The sequence below is a fragment of the Ruditapes philippinarum genome, unplaced genomic scaffold, assembly GCF_026571515.1.
Source record: "Ruditapes philippinarum isolate M1 unplaced genomic scaffold, ASM2657151v2 ctg493_1_1_1_1, whole genome shotgun sequence".
NCBI lineage: Eukaryota > Metazoa > Mollusca > Bivalvia > Venerida > Veneridae > Ruditapes > Ruditapes philippinarum.
This window is the reverse complement of record NW_026860883.1, coordinates 124,166-146,239: the sequence shown is the minus strand read 5'-3', so window position 1 is coordinate 146,239 and position 22,074 is coordinate 124,166. Positions and strand designations below refer to the sequence as shown.

Below are 22,074 nucleotides of genomic sequence, written 5' to 3'. Positions count from 1 at the left end.
CGAAAATACATTTATATAAGTAGTTTTAGTTGAAGGCAATCGATTTTATGATAGTTTGAGTGGAATGTTGATTTGCCGAATATTGTGACATTTTAACTACAGAAACTTTCGTCTGCAATTTATACATGAGTTATGGGTTTATTGATAGGAATGTAAAGACAATGGTGGGTCAGACGAGGTTTTTAAAATAATTCATTTAAATAGTAGATTGGCCTTCCAATAGATCAATAACAGACTTTGTTCATTTAGACTACTATTTTGTATGTTCCAAAGAAAATACCACATGAACTTGAAATTCTATCCAATAACCAATATTAATGATAATATCCAAAAATAACCCACTATATATAATATATAAACTTATACCATATAGGGGTGGTATATTTTGGATATTATAGACCTGTATATTTTGGAAATCATCATTAATATTGATAGAATTTCAAGTTCCTGTGGAAAAAACAAACATTAAATATTCTAATCTCAAGAATGCCTACTAAAGTTCATGATTAACAACGTCTTTCGTCCGCCCATCTATAAATAATATGCAATGCTGGTAAAAACCAATTAACCATTGAAAAGTTTATAAGAATATCTGGTCATCAGATGTCTACTAGTTCATCTTCACTTGCTGCATTTCTTGCTTGGACGCCCTTTGATGCTTTGCATCAATGCTTTTCCTGTAAATCTTTAGAATGAAACATTTATATATAAATACAATATGTACAATAATAAGAAAAAATACTCAAACGCGAGTATTGAGGAAGAAAGTATCACTTCAGCTGAAATTATTTTTATTGAATACGTGCCCAACAGCACAAATCGAACTACTGTGTAGGCGTGCAATTAATATATGGGACTGAATATATATGCACGAGTTCTAGCCGTTATAGAAAAGAAAAGAAAAGGTCAGTAGTAAAAGAATAGGTATAAACACAGTAAAAATAATATGTATTAAATTTCGCCGTATTTCCTGAAAATCTCAAGTTCTAGGTATTATCAAAGAAAAGGTGCTAAAAATATTCTGAATGTCAATTTCATAGTTGAATTTTCTTACCAAATAAAATTTGAAGACCGAAGATTTGAGATAACTTGAAACGGTCTGTCAACTTGTTAGTTATTGTATTTATTCATCAAGCGGAAGAGGACTTTTTAGATTGATAAAAAATTAACAAATACAGTAAAAACCCTCAATTAAGACCACCATCGGGACTGGACCAAAGTGGTCTTTATTGCGAGGTTTCTTAATTGTGAATATTCTTATCATTGCTTACATACTTTATGACCATGTCTATTTTAGTCATACTGAATGAATAAACAATACGTATCTTAAAGCTGCACGCCTCCAGATTAGCCAAAATATTTCAAGGAATTAAATCTTTAGAAAAATGTATTAAAATCTTAGGAAAAGTAAAAGTATTCAATATTTAATTAATGTGGGATTAATGACCGGTTTTGCAGTATCAATCACTATAATTATACTGCGTTATTTACGCAGTAAGAGGTATTTATGTATACACAGGAACCTGAAATTCTATCCAAAACAAAAAAATAACGATTTTAAAAAAATCCCATAAATATATTATAAAAAAACACTAGGAAGGAAACAACATTTCCCCACCCACCGCTACATTTACTAGGAATATTCGTAAAAAAGCCTGGAATTTACTTCCGAGCACACTTAAACAATAAAGCACATTAAAATCTATCAGAAACACTGCGTTCTCTTATCAACTATCCAACTTTTACGCCAATTGAATGAATTTATCACTGCTTTTCTCCCATCGTCGGTTCCATTGCCAGTTCTAGCGATAAACTCTGTCATACCGTTAATGACCGGTCTTTGTAGATCCCGAAATTTTATCCAAAAGAAAAAAAGAACGATTAAAATAAAAACCCCATATTATATATACTATTATATATATAGGATTTTTATTTAAATCGTTCTTTTTTTCTTTTGGATAAAATTTCGGGATCTACAAAGACCGGTCATTAACGGTATGACAGAGTTTATCGCTAGAACTGGCAATGGAACCGACGATGGGAGAAAAGCAGTGATAAATTCATTCAATTGGCGTAAAAGTTGGATAGTTGATAAGAGAACGCAGTGTTTCTGATATATTTTAATGTGCTTTATTGATTAAGTGTGCTCAGAAGTAAATTCCAGGCGTTTTTACGAATATTCCTAGTAAATGTAGCGGTGGCTGGGGAAATGTTGTTGCCTTCCTTGTGTTTTTTTATAGTATATATATGGGATTTTTTTTTTAGTCGTTATTTTTTTTTTTTTTTTTTAGAATTTCAGGTTCCTGGTTTTTTATAGTATATTCATGGGATTTTCTTAAAATCGTTATTTTTTGTTTTGGATTCCTGTGATGTATATTATTATCTCTTTTTGGTAATTTACATGAATTGTAAGTGCTGTTTGCAATGTGTAAATTATTTTCTTTGTTCACTTCACAATATTTTACTTTTAAATACATTTTCAAAAATTTTATGAAAATTAGCATGAATCTGGAGGCATGCTGCTTTAGCAAAACATTTTTTTCTGAATAAATTTGATATTAAATTATCTTTGGTCTGATTACAATATTAATTATTATATAATGTACATATTTCACCTATCATATAAGAAATTAATTCTTTACAAAATAAATGTTCTGAAAGGAAAAAAGAACCACAGTAAAATTTACTTTCACACCTTATTTCATACAATAACCTTATAATGACAGTTTTTGACACCTTGTTAAATCAAGTGTCATGCCTAAGAGCATTCAAGCAGATAATAACAACAAATATGTGATCTTGGTAGGTGTTGACTTTAAAATCAGTGGTCTCAATAGTGAGTTCAAATAAAGAATAAATCAAAGAATTGGGACTGAATTTGGTGGTCTTAAAAGTGGATAACCGGGGTGGTCTTAATTCTGGAGCATGTAACTATTGACATAAAGAACAGAAAATTCCGTTCTTTAAAAAAAATGGTCTTAATAGATCTTTTATATTCTTTTTTAATTTCTCTATTATTTTATTTTAATAAAATTATTTTATTATATTGCATTTTTAATTACACTAATCAAATTATGTTGTTTTAAACTCCCGAATTATAAATTGTAATATTTTCATAAAATAAACAAATTATCAAAATGTATCCTCAAGAGTGTTAAGAAAACATATTTAAACAGTGGATTTATCGACATCAGAGATGTTATGAATGTAACGCTACTTTGAGAAGTAATGAGCGATGCACGACACGTCAGAAATAGTAAAGTCCAGTGACGTCGCTGACGTCGGGAAACACCATCGTAACCTGGGGTGTTGAAAGTCGGTTGGCATTGCATTATGCGCCGTCAAATACAGACAGTTTGTCTTACGCAGTTGAAATTTCATGTACAAATGTATATTAAATTACCGTTTTCGGTCATGTAATTTTTATGAATTATGTTTGCCTAACAAATATGTTAAAAGCACAATCAACGAATATATTGAACGCCCCTTTTACGTGGTGTCTGTATAACCTTATACATGAAGTACATCATAATGACTCTGACAATAACTTAAACTCTTATTTTTCTGTATACCGACGGAGAAGAAACTAAGCTTGTTTCCTTATACTAAGGAAAAGGAAACATTTGTGTCGAAGTGTTTTGCCCCTTGAGATGATTTCTTGTCATCATAATGATAGTATTAGTGTTCATTGTTCCAGTAAGTCACATTGACGGCAAGTCTTAAGAATGATATCTACTTCGTATTTTCTCTAAAATATCAGCTCTCCATCGTACAAAAAGTATCACAAAAATATGGTGTTTTTCATGTATACGTTTACTTTATTTTCTTGTTTATCAAAATGTATCAAATTACGAAATATGCATTACTTTTCATGCCATTTATTCGAAATTTATATAAAGTAGTGTGATCTTTAAATTCTTGCCATTATTAATTCTTACTCTTCATGATTTGATTACTCACCATGTTTCTTTTTATGCCACCGCAATCTGCGATGCGGTGGCATATAGCGATTCACCTGTGTGTGTGTTTGTGTGTGTGGGTGGGTGTGTGTGTGTGTTATATAGATTATATAGTGAACTTAAAAAATCTTCTTGTGAAAAACTACTAGTCCAATTTCAACCAAACTTGGCAGGATTGTTCCTTGGATGAAGGGCTTCCAAAGTTGTTCAAAGAATTTCATTCCATGCAGAAATCTGGTTGCCATGGCAACCAAAAGGAATTATAAGAATAAATTTAAAAAATCTTCTTGTAAAGACCCAAAAGGCCTAGAGCTTAGATATTTTGCATAAGGCATTGTCTGGTAGACCTCTAACAAGATTGTTCAAATTTTAGCCCTGGGGTCAAAATTGGCCCCGCCCCGGGGGTCATTGATTTTCACTATGTACATATAGTAAAAACTTTAAATACCTTCTTGTAAAAACCCAAAAGGCCTAGAGCTTAGATATTTTGCATAAGGCATCATCTGGTAGACCCTTACCAAGATTGTTCAAATTATAGCCCTTGGGTCAAAATCGGCCCCGCCCCGGGGTCATTGATTTTCGCTATATGTACATATAGTAAAAACTTAAAACACTTTCTTGTAAAGACCCAAAAGGTCTAGAGCTTAGATATTTTGCATAAGGCATTGTCTGGTAGACCTGTACCCAGATTGTTCAAATTATAGCCCTGGGGTCAAAATCGGCCCCGCCCCAGGGGTCATTGGTTTTCCTTATATGTATATAGTAAAAACTTAAAAAATTCTTCTAGCAATTGACAAATGCTAGAGGTTAGATATCTTGCATGAAACATTGTGTTGTAAACCCCTAGCAAGATTGTTCATATTATAGCCCTGGGGTCAAAATTGCCCCCGCCCTGGGGGTCATTGATTTCAATATATACATATAGTAAAAAATAAAAAAAAATTATTGTTTGAAGGTACAAGGCTTAGAGCTTTAATATTTGTTAAATAATATCATCTAAAGGTACTCTACAAAAGTTGTCCAAATTTTGCCTTTTGTGTCAAAATTAGCCCCTCCCCTGGGAGCCATAGGTTTATCTTATATGTATATAGTTAAAACTTAAAAAATCATCTTCTCTAAATTTACAAAGGATAGAGTTAAGATATTTTGCATGAAACATTGTGTAGTGAACCTCTAGCAAGATTGTTCAAATTATAGCCCTGGGGTCAAAATTGGTTCCGCCCTGGGGGTCATTGATTTTTATTATGTACACATAGTGAAAAAAAAAAATTGTCTGAAGGTTCAAGGCATAGAGCTTTGATATTTGATATATAATATCATCTATAGGTCCTCTTAGTACCAAAGTTGTTCAAATGTCAAAAATTGGCACTGTTTGGGGGCAGTGATTCTCACATATTAAAAACAGAAAATAAAACAAATGTTTTCTGAATGGGAGAAAGCTATAGCTTAGATATTTGACTTGAAATGTTGTTTGGTGGACCTGTATCAAGATTGTTATTAAACCCTTGGGTCAAAATTATGCCTTGCCCAAGGAGACAGTGACCTACTTTCTTGTCCTTTGATGTACAGCAAAGAAATTTTGACCATGTGCACAGTTTTAGTTGTAAAATTGAACTTTGACCTAGATTTTGATGATGTGACCTACTTTCTTGTCCTTTGATGCACAGCTATGAAATTTGAACCATGCGGTGGCATAGCATTTTTCCCAAATGCAATCTTGTTTTCATTTACAAATCTGTCGATCTATATATTTCTTATAGATACGGGCATATGCCGTCAAGTAACATAAGGCAAGCTTGGTATGAAACAGACGACCAGTATAGTCCTACTTCACGACAACGTTACACCAACAACACAAATGCACGTCATGGGAGAGAAGCCGGTAGACAGTCGCAAACAACTGAGCAGGAGATGGACGTTGATTCTTCCGATGATACAAGACGGGAGAAAATGCCCATGAAAAACATTGAAGAACTATTCTTAAAACTTGAGGGTCTCCCGACTCTTATCCAGAACTCAAAACAGGAAATGAGGGAATGGAAGCAGTTATTGTCAACAAGGGTAAGAAAAATTTGCATTTTTACAAAAGATTTGCATTTTTTAAGGTGAAACTGTGTACTAGTATGTGTGATCACTTAACATGTAAATCATTCTGGGCAAGCAAAATACATATACACATGTATATATATATTGTAACTGTTAAAGTGGCGATGATTTTTGTCAATGTTAAAACAATTATTATGTTATAGTTATATTATTTTAGTCTTCTGACGAAACTCTGAAACTGAAAGAAGAGATTGAAAAGTTGAGAATGGAAAATCAGACCCTTAAGAGTCACCACGACCGAATCTCAAGTAACAGAAACGATGAGAACGTTAAGGCTCTAGAACAGGAACTACAGAAGGCCAAACAAGAAAATGAAGAATACAAAAACGTTAATTCTAAAGTCATTCGAAAATACCAAAAGGCGGAAGAAAAAATAAAAAGAATTGAGCAAACAGTGGCTGAAGATCAGCGTAGCATAGACAAAATTACAAGAGAATGTGAGTCTGTAAAGGAGCAAATGTCTGCATTACAAAATCGATACCAAGCGGCATATGACGAGAAGGTTAAGATTGGAAAAGAATTATCTGAATCAAAATCGCGGTAAGAAATGCAAATTTATACATGATATAGATATTTACCAATCGTTTACTGCGCTCTTATGTAAGTAATAGATCATTTCAAAATTTTGGTTTCCGGGAAAAATTTTCATCTCCAGTTCCACATCTGTATAGATAATTCAATTTAACATCTTTACCAATTGACCAAAACACATGAAAATTGAAAAGGGAGAGAAGTTTCCTTGACGTACATACTGCGATGTCCTCTACTTTCTTGCGCAAGCTTACTTACGTATCTGCCCAAGAAAGGAAAAAAAAATGTGTTGGCATCGAATATTTTATAACTTTTTTCACTTGCTAACATTTCAAATTAACCTAATTAAAATCTTGTCACGACTTCATGAAGTCTAGCCTTTCTTATTCCATGTCGAATGAAATGTCTTCATAGATTTATATTCGATTGAACTGATAAAGTATCAATAAATAATAAAAATGACACTGACTGTACCTTTGAACTTGCATATTATGCTTTAACGCGGATTTCCTTTAAAATATTATGTTTACAGAGATGAAACACAAAGACGCGAGATCTTCACATTTTCTTACATTGTTACAGAATTACACTAAAACGTATTAACGTCTTGGTCAATAGAAACTACATTTAGTAAATGATGTTCGTCTTAATTGTAGACTAAGTCGGATGATGGGTAATAAGCTTGGAGATAACAACCCTGATATAGCAGATCTTAGCGATAAAAATAGACCAACGAAGCTTGCCGAGAAAAACACAGAGCTGTATGATAATGAGTGGACAGATGCTTTTGAAGTATTCCAAACAAAGTATGCGACGGAAAAAGAAACCATTGAAAAACTTCTTCAAATGCTACAGGTACATGTTTATCATTGTTAATATGTCTATTAGAAAAACCAACATAACAGTGATTTTTTACATTTTGTGACTTTTGTCGCATATCAGTAGGGTTGGATCATGCAGCGCGTAATAAGATATTACAAACGAAGATTATTTCAACATAAAATGTGCATTAACATAGCAAGTAACATATTAAAGCATGCACAAAACAGTTAACAAATATCTATAGCTTAAATATATTTGTCAATATTATATGTTAAGGAAGACACAAAAAGGTTAGGTAAACTTATTTTTATTGTGCTCCTTAAATTATAACATTGTGTGACAAAGAAAGATATAAATAAATAATGTTGTTTCAAAATAAATTTTATTGCAAAAACAAAGGTTTATCACCATTATAAATGGATGCAAGTATGAGTTTTTGCCCCAATAACATTGAAATTAATGGCACAATGCACGCCTCTTAAGTGTGATCTATGAAATCATGAAAGTTAAAGTATATATCTCAAATAAACTTATAATCCTGACCAAAATATGAAACAATATAAACAAAGGGTAATAACTAAAAAAAACAATCAAGTTGATAGTTATCATTTTAGCTCCAATTTTCGGACTATTGTTATGACACTCTGGTTGCTGTTGGCGTATGCATTGGTTTATTTTTTCGTTAAGATCCATTTTCTTAGAAAGGATAATCAAGGCCTGAAGGTCCATAATGGCTGACGACAGAGCTGCAGATTATTTGTCATTCAATTAGTTTTAAACGCCTTGATTTTTTTCACAACCGGATTTTTGCATTAGTATGTCCGATTTCTATGTTGTCTTTTTTTCAAGTATCCAATACCATGAACTATGGAATGCGCTGTCTGCGGACGGATCTTGTTGAAAATTCACTCTTTAATGAGATCCTTCAACTGATGTTATTTTTTTATATTTTTTTTTTGTCTATGCAAAAATAGAGTATGGAAAATAAAAAAGGCATAACACAAAAATCATTATTAATAATTTTGTGCACTGCACTCTTCCTTCATAAGATCTGTCAACCTAAGAAATTTCAAGTTGATATATCAAGCCATAATAATAGTATCATTAAAATGACAATTTTCAATTCAACTGTAACTTTTGTTGTTCCCCTCAAGTCAAATATAACCATCAGAGCTTACGCTGGTGGATTCATAAATACATTTTATGTTGTGGATACAATTTAAGCAGTAACTAAAAATAAAAAAACGGCAATGTTATCATTTACGTGCAATTCACTCTTACACAATAAGACATATCCACCTATTAAATTTCAAGTTGATATCTAAATTGTTTTTCCGAGTTATGCTGTGAACAAAAATTTAGTATGAAAAGTAATAAAGGGCAGTTACTCAAAAATTATGAAGGGTAGTTATCATTCTTGTGCATTGCTATCCTCCGCAATGAGTTCTATTCACTTACATTATTCACTTATATACTTATATTATATACTTCTTGAGTTATCCCCAAAACAAAATTAAACATGAAAAAAATATATATAAAGTATGACAAAAAACAAAGGGTAATATCTCAAAAATATGATTTTTTTTCTTTTCAGGATATAAAAGTCGAATGTGATCAAATTGCCCAGGAGCAAGTACAGAAACTGTCAGAGGCAATGAAGATGAAACGATCAGTAAGTCGCCTTTTCCATATACTTAAAATAAAGATATGTGTGCCTCATCGTGGATTAAACCTCCTAGCGTTACATATGCATTTAAACGGGCCACATCACTGCTGATTTACTTTACACACTTCTGAACTTAATAACTATTAGCTTTGTTAATCATGATCTTGGATCATTTGGTAGAGCGTCTATATAACTGTTATAGTCATACATGTATTACACTAAGGTTCTAAATTATCTCTTTTAACTTGGAACATCTACAGCTCGGCTTTTCTTGCAGGGTTACCTAGCCATGTAATCAAAAGTTTTACCAAGCACTGACACTTTTCTTTTTAATATAATTAATCTTTTCTACTTGTATTTTTGTCTTAAGCCAAGTTATTTGTTGCTTCAGTTTCTAAAATTAGATTACATGTAAGGCTAACATTTTGATAAAAAAAATTGGATATCTTGTATCTGGTTTATATTAAAAACATAGAGAGTTTCGTACTCTAACTTCAGGCATACTTATGTCGTTATTGCATTTCTCACAAATATGAGCGTTTGTGACCATGTTTTGTATTTTAGAGAGAGAGACTTCCAGCCCATACTTTCAAACAATTGAAAGATTTCAGAAGATTTACAGCAGAAGAATCTCTCCCTGAAGTTATCGAGGTATATGAGGCATTATAATAAATGCATAATATTTTCGTAAATGCAACATTATTATATGCATATATACTCCAATGTTCAGAAGAAAATGTCATGTATCTAAAATAAGTCATAATTTTAAATATTTGTCATCTGGTCACATGTTTATCACTGATTCATATGGTGACTTATGTGTGTATTTCATTCAATACCTTCATTATTTAATCTCTAGACTTAAAATCAATGCTTACATAATAATGGACTTGAAATGGCATTCAGTGGCGGTATTTGAGGATGTTGCCATGTTTAGCTTTTACGATTTTTGCTTAACCATGTCTGTACATAAACATAACTGAAATGTCGCTACCTGCTGACAACAGGTTAGCTGCCTTGATAAGCTGTGGAAAGATTTGCCATATATATTTTAGTCTTTATATATTTACTCTTTTTTTTTCAGAAATGTTTGAACAAATTCCGCTTCAAAGATTATCGGAAATTTCTGAGTAATGAAGGAGTTCTAAAGTTTTTCAAGGGTTGCGTAGAACTTTGCTGGTTTATGAATGCGCAAGATCCTCCCCTTGTTTTTGGAGATATACCAAAGACGAATGATGAGTTTGATAGCAATTACTTCAAGTTTTACACATCAACTGGATCGAAGTTTGAGTATATGGTATGGCCTGCTTTACTGTTGAAGAAAGATGGAGCAATTCTGAGTAAAGGTGTGGCACAGGCCTTTGGTGAACAAAAAGCGGAGTCGCAAAGACGCAAAACTAGAAATGCTGAAGCAGAAAGAAATAACGTGGGATCTGGCTCTAACAGGCAACACTTTGGTCAGAACAAAGATTATTATCGTTCGGATGGAGACACTGTTAAAACACACTCATATGATGGTAATGATGGATTCTCTCCTAACCACGAGAGTCAAAATGTATATGACAAAAACTATGGCAACTCCGGTCATCTTTCTGATAAAAAGACTTTTAGCCGTACAGTGTATAAGCCGGGAAAATCAACGGCTGCAAACAATTACTTTGGTAGCTCACAAAGGGAAACTGAATCGGGCAGTTCTAGAAAGCAGTTGTTAAAGGCTGTAGATTATCCAGATTGGACACAATACTTGAAATTTACAGATATGATCCAAAAATATGGTATTGACAGTCCGAAAGTTGTTGCGGATATGGGAAGAGACTATGCAAGTTGTAAGGACTATTACATATACGTACACGGAATGAAATCGACAGAATCTGATGTTTAATGAATTAAAAGCACCTATACAATTTCTTGGTCAGTTTTGAGTATGCAGTCCAATTTCCTATTTTGCCAAATGTTTTAGTGTAGTACTTGTTCGATTATTGTTTTCAAAGTTTTTGAAGTTTGGTCGGATCCAACATATAGGACCGAAATTGTTTGTCTCCGAATAACGTGTTACTTCAATGACTTAAAATAACTGATATCTTACGTTCCAAGTGAAAAATTTTCTACATTTATATGTTTTTGGTTTATTGATTGGTGATCGACACATATGTACAGTGTACACTACGTAATCAGAACACTCTGTTATCAAACTGGTTTCCAAATTAACGAAGTCTTATAGAAAAATATATGGCTTCTTGGAGTTATGGAGGTATGGTGTAAAACAGGATCATTGTATTGTTGGTTTTTAAACAGATATTTACAAGAATGGAAAGTGGAAAGCTAGTATAAATTCTAATGAGGTGTTATTTTGTATAAATCGTTAAAGGACAGTTTTGGAATGACACCTTGTTTAGAAACAACTGTATCAAGAAGTCAAAGAATGGTTTAAACTACACTGTGTATTTCAGCTCATAATCTTAGATAATGTACAGGTATGTACATGTAAATATTCACGTGAAAGAGTTATATTAGATGATTTGCAATACAAAATTTATAAAGTGAGGATGAGTTCCATTTTTTTCTCTTTAAGTGCCCTGCATAATTAATATTATTAATATGAACATTTGTGAAAAACATATGTTGAGAATTATTATAGAAATTTACCAAGTATGTATAAGTTTTGTAGAGATATAAATAAAGAAACAAATTTCTGATATGATTTGTGAATAAAGGAAGCTTTCAAATAACGATACCCGATTATTAATATTTCGATTATAACAGCACGTTATCCAATATCTTGCCTTTACAATTTAATATTTTGATGGTAATAAAAATTTAGTACAATACGAGGGATGATCCAGACTTTGTTTATTATTCTGACAAAATGCACGTTTTCTTCATTTAATTAAGAATTTATACCTTTGCAAAGTTTGATGTTTCATCTACATGTATTTGATTGCATTTTAGTATGTTTTTGACGTCACCGCTTATGTCAGTTACAACGTTCAGACACAAACTTCTCACAGTGATTACCTCCCTTGGCAGAATTGTAAACACTGCCTTCACAGACGTCACATGATCATGAAAGTCACATGCCGTAACGTCGAAATTCAAATGTAAATATCGACCGTTACATAGAAAACCTAACGTCATTTTTCTCTTTCTGTTTTATTTTTTAACTTGCCGTACCTACGTCCGTTATAGTTTATCAAAAAATTATCAAAAGTAATCAAAATAATGAAAAATAAATTAAAAGCTAAAAAACTAAAATATCAAAATATTGATATTTGATTAAATAATTGTGATGGCAGAGATCTGTACTCATAAGGGGAGATCACTGCGTAGTAGATTGGTTCAAACAGCGCTGTATGCGCATTTATCACATAACCGTGCCGCTTTTGCGACTCCCTAAAGATGGTTATGCACGGCCGTGCATATATTTTGACGTGACGTCATTTGTGTTGTAAAGACGTGCTAAATGTAAACGTTACACTATGGGCGTGTCAATGAAAAATTATTCTTCATCATTTTAAACAGTCTTTATTTTGGTATATGATAAATAGAATATTATGTTCGTGCAGGTTCATTACTGAATTTATTGAAATCGTTGAATAAAATAATATTGTGCACTCAAGAGGCTCGCACAATAAAATGTTATTCAACTGGTTCAATAAATTCAGTATGGAACTTCCACTCATTACTTTTTGCTTAGGTATGCAATGTGGTAACTAAAATTTGTTTGTTACATGTAATAGACTTAATATATAGGAGTTTGTCAGATTTGTGGATTTATTTCGCAGTAAATGGTATATCAATTTTGATAAATTGACTGATTGATTAATTGTGTCCATACTAACATCGCCCTTCGGCCTTAGTTATTTTATGAAAAATTGGACAATTTTATTTTATCGCCCACCTCCCTCTGTCCGGTGGATTCGTCACCGCTTGAATGATTTCAAACTTTAGTGATGTTCAAAGCGAAATCTAGAACAAATATAATAGATCTATTATAAAGGGATTTCGATCCGGCAATCATAACTGGTTCGCAATGGCTCAGATATAGGACACTTCTATATCTGTGTTAATTGATGACGATTTGACCCAGAAGAGACATTACCGCCCCAGGACATGGCTAGTCAGGACTACGTTTCGGATATGAGTAACCAGAGCGTTGCTATAGATACCGGCGCGGAGAGTGCTGCGCATTCGCAGTCATTGATATCCGGCGAATCACCAACGTCCGGGATACCGCATACTAAAAAACGCCGCACAGTCAAAGCAATTAAATCAACAAAAGGCAAATAAACAAAAGTGAATCAACAATCACAAACCACAAAGGAGAATAAAAGCAGAAAACGGCGTTTATCGGCGGATAGTTCCAAATCACAATGCGTGAATGTCAATGAAAAAGAAAAAGAGTGTGTTGTCAAGACGTTAAATCGAATCGCGAACGAAATGTAAAAATGACAAAAGGAATGTGTGAACTCTCTGAAAGAATGACAAAGATTGAATCTAGTTTTGAGCAGACAATCAAAGAGTGTGTATACAAAACAATGTCTCCCGAAATTGAGAAGGTTTAGAAAGAATTCAATAAAGAACTTCAAAAATTTAGATCTGAAATGAAAGACATGCTCAAAACATCCAATCTTAAAAATAAAACAAGTTCCGAACACGAAATGGAAATAGACCCAACAACTGTCCCTCTATTGTCATAAGAAATCTTCCAGAAAGAACGCCCGAAAATACAAAAGAACTCGTTGAAGACATGTTCGAAGACGGAATGAATCTTAGAATCAACGTAGGATATACCGAGCGTAAAGCCCCAAAGTCAATGAGTGATACTGGAGTAGTTATGGTGCAATTAGGTTCAGAGGAAGATAAAATGGCAGTTATGAAAACTAAGAAAAGTCTTCGAAACGATCGAAAATACAAATATGTGTACATTTATGAGTTCAGATCGATTGAAGAAAGAAAAAGAATCTCAAACCTTAAGGCGATCGCAAGTGTTGTAGGTAGTGATAGGTTTATATGAAGGGTGATAGGATCTACGCATATGAAAGTGTAAGATCGAATAAATACCGTGAGGATGATTGGCAAGATGTTAGGTACCGTAACCGTCGTCTGACACAACGAGACAGATCAAACGAGCACAGAGATTATGGAAGATATTATAGAGGATACGTTGAGTCACGTGACAGGAGATCACGTGATTCTAATAGTCAGCGAAATGGTAGATTTGGAAGAGATATAAACAGTAATGACTCCCGCAGACCAGATGGCTTTTATGATAGATACTAGGTCAGGTGCGGGTTTTGGAACCCGAATAGTTTAGCAAAGATATGAACTCAGAAAACTATACATTGAGAAAACAGTGCCTTGATAATCTGAAACTAGACATCGTATGCATCGCTGAATCGCATTTAAAGAATAATGACATCTTGCATATTGACGGCTATAAATGGTACGGAAATAACCGGAAATCAATACACAAACGAGCACTAAAAGGTTATGGCGGCGTAGGAATTTTTGTGAAGAAAGCTTTATATGAGAAATATAACAATAATATACTTGACAATGAAACTGAAGATATTTTTTGGTTAAATTTGAAAGACAGAATGTCGAATGAAAACATGCGAATATGTGTATGTTATCTTCCTCCGTCCAACTCGACAAGAGCAGTGAATGTAAATGAATATTATGAATATCAAGATGGTGCTTTATTGACAATTGAAGGTGACTTTAATTAATATTAGTATTAACGAGCATGAAGACTACATACCCGGAGTTGACAATATTCCCGAACGAGATGTTGTTGATTATTACTCGAGCCAGTACAGTAACGCGCTAATTAATTTTCTTCTTAGCAGTAATATGTGCATATTAAATGGCAGAAAATTTAGACGAAATGATTTTACTAGGGTATCTTCAAAAGGATTGTCGGAAGTCGATAATTGTATTGTGCCATATGAACAATTACACCGCTTCAAAGACATGAAGATTATAAGAACTAGTGATTTGATAAGTGAAGCAGTTGACATCTTAACAATTGAAAATTTTAAAATACCTGACCATTCGGTGCTAACGTGGGATATAAAATTGAAAGAAAAGATTCACTTTGCAGAACATTGCAAAATTGAAGAAAAAACAACCTTTGTGAAATACAATAGATCAAATACATGTATACCGGACATATTTATGAATGAACACGAAACACATATGAAATTATTAGACACCATTCGCGCTCTTGAACGAGATCAGAATAAACAGAAGTGCATCGACAAATCATACGAAGAGTTTGTTGAAATAATGAATGAAGAAATGAAAAAGCACTTAAACCCCAAGACAGTGACCATAAATGCTAAATCTAACAAGAAACGTCGTATAAAGAAACCATTGTGGAATGAATACTTAAGTTCGCTTTGGAATAATATTTGCATGAAAGAAAAAATGTACACTAAATGCAAAAATAAGGATAAAAGAAAATTATTGAAACAAGAATATGTTCAATCAAGAAAATTATTCGATAAAAATGTGCAGAAAAGAAAAAGGGAATATTGGTATGAAACGCAGGAAACAATATTAGAATCTAGCAAAAGTAAAAGCTCAAAAGACCTTTGGAAAACGATTGGCAAGGTTGGAATCGCGTCAGAAAGAACAAATACGATTCCTATGGAAATTGAACGAACTGATGGAACATACAGTACATCGACTCAAGAAGTCCTAATCAAATGGTAAAATGCGTTTAAAGACCTATTCAGTGGCGAAAATCAGCCTACTAACAATTCTCCAAATGCACATTTTAAAAATAATGACCTACAATGTCTTAATGAAGGAATAACAATAACAGATAATAATAACAATACTAGAGACAGGCATATGCCGTCAAGTAACAGAAGGCAAGCTTGGGGTAGCCACCACTTTTGTCCTACTTCAAGACATAGTCACACCGACAACATAAATGCCCGTCATGGGAGAGAAACCGGTAGACAGTCCCAAACAACTGAGCAGGAGATGGACGTTGATTCTTCTGATGAGAAAATGCCCATGAAAGACCTTGAGGAACTATTCTTAAAACTCGAGGGTCTCCCGACTCTTATCCAGAATTCAAAACAGGAAATGAGGGAATGGAAGCAATCATTGTCAACAAGGGTAGAAATTTTACATTTTCACAGATTTGCATTTTGTAAGGTCAAACTGTGTGATCACTTAACATGTAAATCATTCTGGGCAAGCTGAATACATGTATATATAATTATTGTAACTGTTAAAGTGACGATAAGCTTTTCCAATGTTAAAACAATTATTGATATGAATTTGTAAGCGTGAAATAATTCGTGAATAATTTTTATTCTATCGATGCTGGAAATTAAGGTGTTATAGTTATATCATTTTAGTCTTCTGGCGAAACTTTGAAACTGAAAGAAGAGATTGAAAAGTTGAAAATGGAAAATGAAACCCGTAAGGCCCGTCATCACGACCGAATCTCAAGTAACAGAAATGATGAGAAAATTAAGGCTCTAGAACAAGAACTACAGGAGGTAAAACAAATAAACGATGAATACAAAAAAAGCTTACTCTGAAGTCGTCCGAGAATATGAAAAGACGGTTGCAAAAAAAGAAAATCTTGAGCAAACAGTTGCTGACGATCAGCGTAACATAGACAAAATTACAAGAGAATATGAGTCTGTAAATGGACAAATATCTGCATTACAAAATCGATACAAAGCGGCAAATGACGAGAAGGTTAAGATTGAAAAAGAATTGTCTGAATCAAAATCGCGGTAAGAAATGCAAATTTACATTATATTTATCAATCGTTTACTGCGGTCTTATGTAAGTAATAGATCATTTCAAAATTTTAGTTTCTGGAAAAAAATGTTTCATCTCCAATTCCACATCTGTATAGATTATTCAATTTAACATTTTAACCAATTGACCAAAACACATGAAACTTGAAAAGGGAGAGACGTTTCTTTGACGTATATGCTGTGATGTCCTATAATTTTTTGCGCAAGCTGACTAACGTATCTGCCCAAGAAAGGAAAAATATTGTGTTGGCAGCGAAGATTTTATAATTTTTTTTACACTTTTCTAACATTTCAAATAAACCTAATTAAAATCTTGTCACTTCATGAAGTCTAGCCTTTCTTATTCCATATCGAATGAAATGTCTTCATAAATTTTATATTCGATTAAACTGATAAAGTAACAATAAATCATAAAAATGACTGACTGTACCTTTAAACTTGCATATTATGCTTTAACGCGGATTTCGTTTAAAATATTATGTTTACAGAGATGAAACACAAAGACGCGAGATCTTCACATTTTCTTACATTGTTTACAGAATTACATTAAAACGTTGTAAACGTTAATGTTAACGTTAATGTTAACGTTAATGTTAACGTTTAACATCTTAGTCAATAGAAACTACATTTAGTAAATGATGTTCGTCTTAATTGTAGACTAAGTCGGATGATGGGAAATAAGCTCGGAGATAACAACCCTGATATAGCAGATCTTAGCGATAAAAATAGGCCAACGAAGCTTGCCGAGAAAAACACAGAGCTGTATGATAATGAGTGGACAGATGCTTTTGAAGTATTCCAAACAAAGTATTCGACGGAAAAAGAAACCATTGAAAAACTTCTTCAAATGCTACAGGGACATGTTTATCATTTTTGCATTTTTAGCAGTCTGTTAAAATGTCTATGAGAAAAACCAACTCACCAGTGATTTAATACATTTTGTGACTTTTCTTGCATATAAGTAGGGTTGGATCATGGAGCGCGAAATAAGATTTTACTTAGAATTATTTCAACATAAAATCATTAAAATGTAATGCACATAGCAAGTACCATTTTAAAGCATGCACATATGTATGGTCAACAAATAATGTTAAGGACACAAAAAAGAGTTAGGTAAACTCTTATTTCTATTTTGATCCCTAGATTATAGTGTTGTGTGACATAGATAGAAATATGATATATAATAGTGTTTCACAATAAAATTAATACCCAAGAAGTCACCATTTAAATGCTTATCACATAATTATTAAAATGCATGTATAAAAGCTTCACTATCGAGAATGTATTATAAATGGATAAATGTATGAGTTATTGACTATGTTATTTGGACAGTAACATCTAAATTATTGGCAAAATGCACTCTTCTTCAATATGATCTATGGAGTTATGAAGGTTAAAATGTATATGTCAATTAAAGTTATGACAAAAAATATATAAAAAGATGTTATTATCCCCCGCCGATGGAATCGGGAGGGGGATATAGTTTTGGCGTTGTCCGTCCGTCCGTCCTTCCGTCCGTCCATCCGTCCGTCCGAATTTCGTTTCCGGAGTAGTTCACTGCAACTACTGGCTGGAGTTCAACGAAACTTTATGGGAATCATCAATATCAAGAGGAGATGCTCATATCGTCAGCTTGTTCCGGTCAGACCCTTTAACTCAGAGTTATGGCCCTTGATTAGTTATGTAGTATGCATATAGAGTAAAAATTGTTTCCGCACTACTTCTCTGCAACTACTGCCTGGAATTCAACGAAACTTTATGGGAACCTTCAATACCAAGAGGAGATGCGCATATCGTCGGCTTGTTCCGGTCAGACACTTAAACTCAGAGTTATGGCCCTTGATTAGTTATGCAGTATGCATATGGAGTAAAAATCGTTTCCGCGCTACTTCTCTGCAACTACTGGCTGGAATTCAATGAAACTTTATGGGAACCTTCAATACCAAGAGGAGATGCGCATATCGTCGGCTTGTTCCGGTCAGACACTTTAACTCAGAGTTATGGCCCTTGATTAGTTATGCAGTATGCATATAGAGTAAAAATCGTTTCCGCGCTACTTCTCTGCAACTACTGCCTGGAATTCAACAAAACTTTATGGTAATCTTCAATACCAAGAGGAGATGCGCATATCGTTGCCTTGTTCCGGTTAGACACTTTAACTCAGAGTTATGGCCCTTGATTAGTTATGCAGTGTGCATATAGAGTAAAAATCGTTTCCGCGCTACTTCTCTGCAACTACTGGCTGGAATTCAACGAAACTTTATGGGAACCTTCAATACCAAGAGGAGATGCGCATATCGTCGCCTTGTTCTGGTCACACTCTTTAACGTACAGTTATGGCCCATGATTAGTTATGCAGTATGCATATAGAGCAAAAATCGTTACCGCGCTACTTCTCTGCAACTACTGGCTGGAATTCAATGAAACTTTATGAGAACCTTCAATACCAACAGAAGATGCGCATATCATTGCCTTGTTGGGGTCAGACACTTTAACTCAGAGAAAGGCCCTTGATTAGTTATGCAGTATCCATGTAGAAAAATATTCGTTTCCTCACTACTTCTCTGCAACTACTGGTTGGAATTCAATGAAACTTTATTGGAACCTTCAATACCAAGAGGAGATGCGCATATCGTTGCCTTGTTCCGGTCAGACACTTTAACTTAGAGTTATGACCCTTGATAACTTAGGCAGTATACAACCAGAGCAATAATCGTTTCCGTGCTACTTCTCTGTAACTACTGGCTGGAATTCAATGAAACTTTATTGGAACCTTCAATACCAAGAGGAGATGCGCATATCGTTGCCTTGTTCCGGTCAGACACTTTAACTTAGAGTTATGACCCTTGATAACTTAGGCAGTATACAACCAGAGCAATAATCGTTTCCGTGCTACTTCTCTGTAACTACTGGCTGGAATTCAATGAAACTTTATGGGATACTAAGAGGAGATGTGCATATAGTCGCCTTGTTCCGGTCAGATACTTATAATTCAGATTTATGGCCCTTTATTAGTTATGTAGTATGCATACATCTCATTGGCATTTCCAGATATTACTATTTAACACAAAGTTATGGCTCTGTTATGGCCCTGAATATTTATCAAGTTTAAAGAATATTACTGTTTATGCCATGATTAATATAGAAATAAAGCCTTATGTCTTCAGCTGTTGTGTTAATAATAACCAGTACTCGGCGGGGGATATAAATTCAACGAATTTGCTTGTTATTTAATTTACTGTGTGCACTGCACTCCACCATGAGTTTTGTCAACCTAAGAAGTTTCAAGTTGATATATATAAAAAAATTATTTTGTGACCAAAATTTGAGTAATAAATAAAACTAAGAATAACAAAAAATACGAAGTTATCATTCATGTACAATTCTCTCTAACACAATTAGATATATCCATATATCAAGTTTTAAGGATAGTTATAGTCTTGAGTATTGCTATCCTCCGCAATGAGTTCTAATCACTTATAATATTTGAAGCTCATATACTTTTTGAGTTATGCCCCAGTCAAAAGTAAACATGAAAAATAAAACCTAAAAAAGCATGACAAAAACAAACGGTTATATATTTAAAAGAATGTGATGGTTTTCTATTCAGGATATAAAAGTTGAATGTGATCAAATTGCCCAGGAGCAAGTACAAAAACTGACAGAGGCAATGAAGTTAAAACGATCAGTAAGTCACCTTTTTCATATACTTTAAATAAACATATATGTGTCTCTTCGTGTTTTAAGCCTCCTAGCGTTGCATTAACATTTAACCGGTCCACATCACTGCTGCTTCTTAACAAATAAATATATGCTCTGTTAATTACACTCAATGATTATTTGGTAAAGCTGTAACTAAGAACATCTACGACTCGGCTTTTCTTATAGGGTTACCTAGTCATGTGACCAAATGTTACACTTTTCTTTTAAAAAATAATGTTTTCTACTTGTATTTTTGTCTTAAGCCAAGCTACTTGTTGCTTTAGTTTCTAAAATTAGAGTTCATGTAACTATTTTACAGTGGTCGGGTACTTATATGGTATTGAAATCGCCCTTTGTATATTAAAAGCATAGGAAGTTTCTTACTTAAAGTTAACGTATACTTCTTTTGGCATACTACTCTTTGCGTTATTGCATTTCACACATATACAAGTTTCTAATATTATGTCTATGTCACTGATGTAAGTGTACTACAGTTAGACATGCAAAAAAGCTAGCGTTACTATTATATTTTTGTAACTTTGTCTTGTATTTTAGACACAGAGAATACCAGATCATATTTTCAAACAGTTAAAAGATTTCAGAAGATTTACAGCCGAAGAATCCCTCCCAGAAGTTATTGAGGTATATGAGGCATTATAATAAATGCAAAATATTTTTGTAGTGCAACATTATTATATGCATATATACTCCAATGTTCTGAAAAAAATGTCATGTATCTAAAATAAGTCAAAATTTTAGATATTTGTCACCTGGTCACATGTTCATCACTGATTCATATGCTGACTTACGCGTGTATTTCATTCAAGATCTTCATTATTAAAATTACTTCATTACTTAAATGCTTATATAATAATGGACTTGAATTGATATGTTTAACTGCCGTCTTTTGTTTAAAAAAACTATTTTGGAAAGATTTGCTATATAGATTATAGTCCGTAGATTTTTCAGAAATGTTTGCACAAAGTCCGATTCAAAGATTATCAGAAATTTCTGCGTGATGAAGGAGTGCTAAAGTTTTTCAAGGGATGCGTAGAACTTTGCTGGTTTATGAATGTGCAAGATCCTCCTCTTGTCTTTGGACATACACCAAAGAAGAATGATGAGTTTGATGGCAATTACTTCAAGTTTTACACATCAACTGGGTCTAAATTTGAATATATGGTATGGCCTGCTCTACTGCTGAAGGAGAATGGAGCAATTCTTAGTAAAGGTGTCGCTCAGGCCTCTTTTGGTCAAAAGTTGGGCCGCAAAGACCAAAAAACAGAAGAGCAGAAACCGGAAGAAACGGTATGGAATCTGGTTCATACGGACAACACTTGAATGAACGGCCTCATCAATATGATGAGCACGGTCGTCCAGATAGTGACACAAATACAACACACTCTTATCATGGTAATGATATATCCTCTCTGAACCATGAGCGCCAAAATGTACATGATAAAAACTATCAACAGTCGGTTGTTGGTAGCTCCGATCC

General features: G+C 33.5%; 1 protein-coding gene across 2 annotated transcripts in view; it reads left to right on the top strand.

The window, feature by feature from the left end:
• Positions 1-22,074, top strand: part of LOC132713719 (coiled-coil domain-containing protein 89-like) — a 25,569-nt gene extending 3,495 nt beyond the window's left edge. The window contains exons 2-7 of one of the 2 annotated variants that reach the window (XM_060696393.1): positions 5,720-6,020; positions 6,223-6,605; positions 7,253-7,451; positions 20,485-20,562; positions 21,132-21,218; positions 21,546-22,074. In XM_060696393.1, coding sequence (XP_060552376.1) covers positions 5,720-6,020; positions 6,223-6,605; positions 7,253-7,451; positions 20,485-20,562; positions 21,132-21,218; positions 21,546-21,917 — 1,420 coding nt within the window. In that variant the 3' untranslated portion in view covers positions 21,918-22,074. Of the gene's footprint in view, positions 1-5,719; positions 6,021-6,222; positions 6,606-7,252; positions 7,452-9,012; positions 9,091-9,648; positions 9,736-10,168; positions 11,939-20,484; positions 20,563-21,131; positions 21,219-21,545 lie in introns of those variants that run through there. The other variant, XM_060696392.1, reaches the window with a different exon arrangement.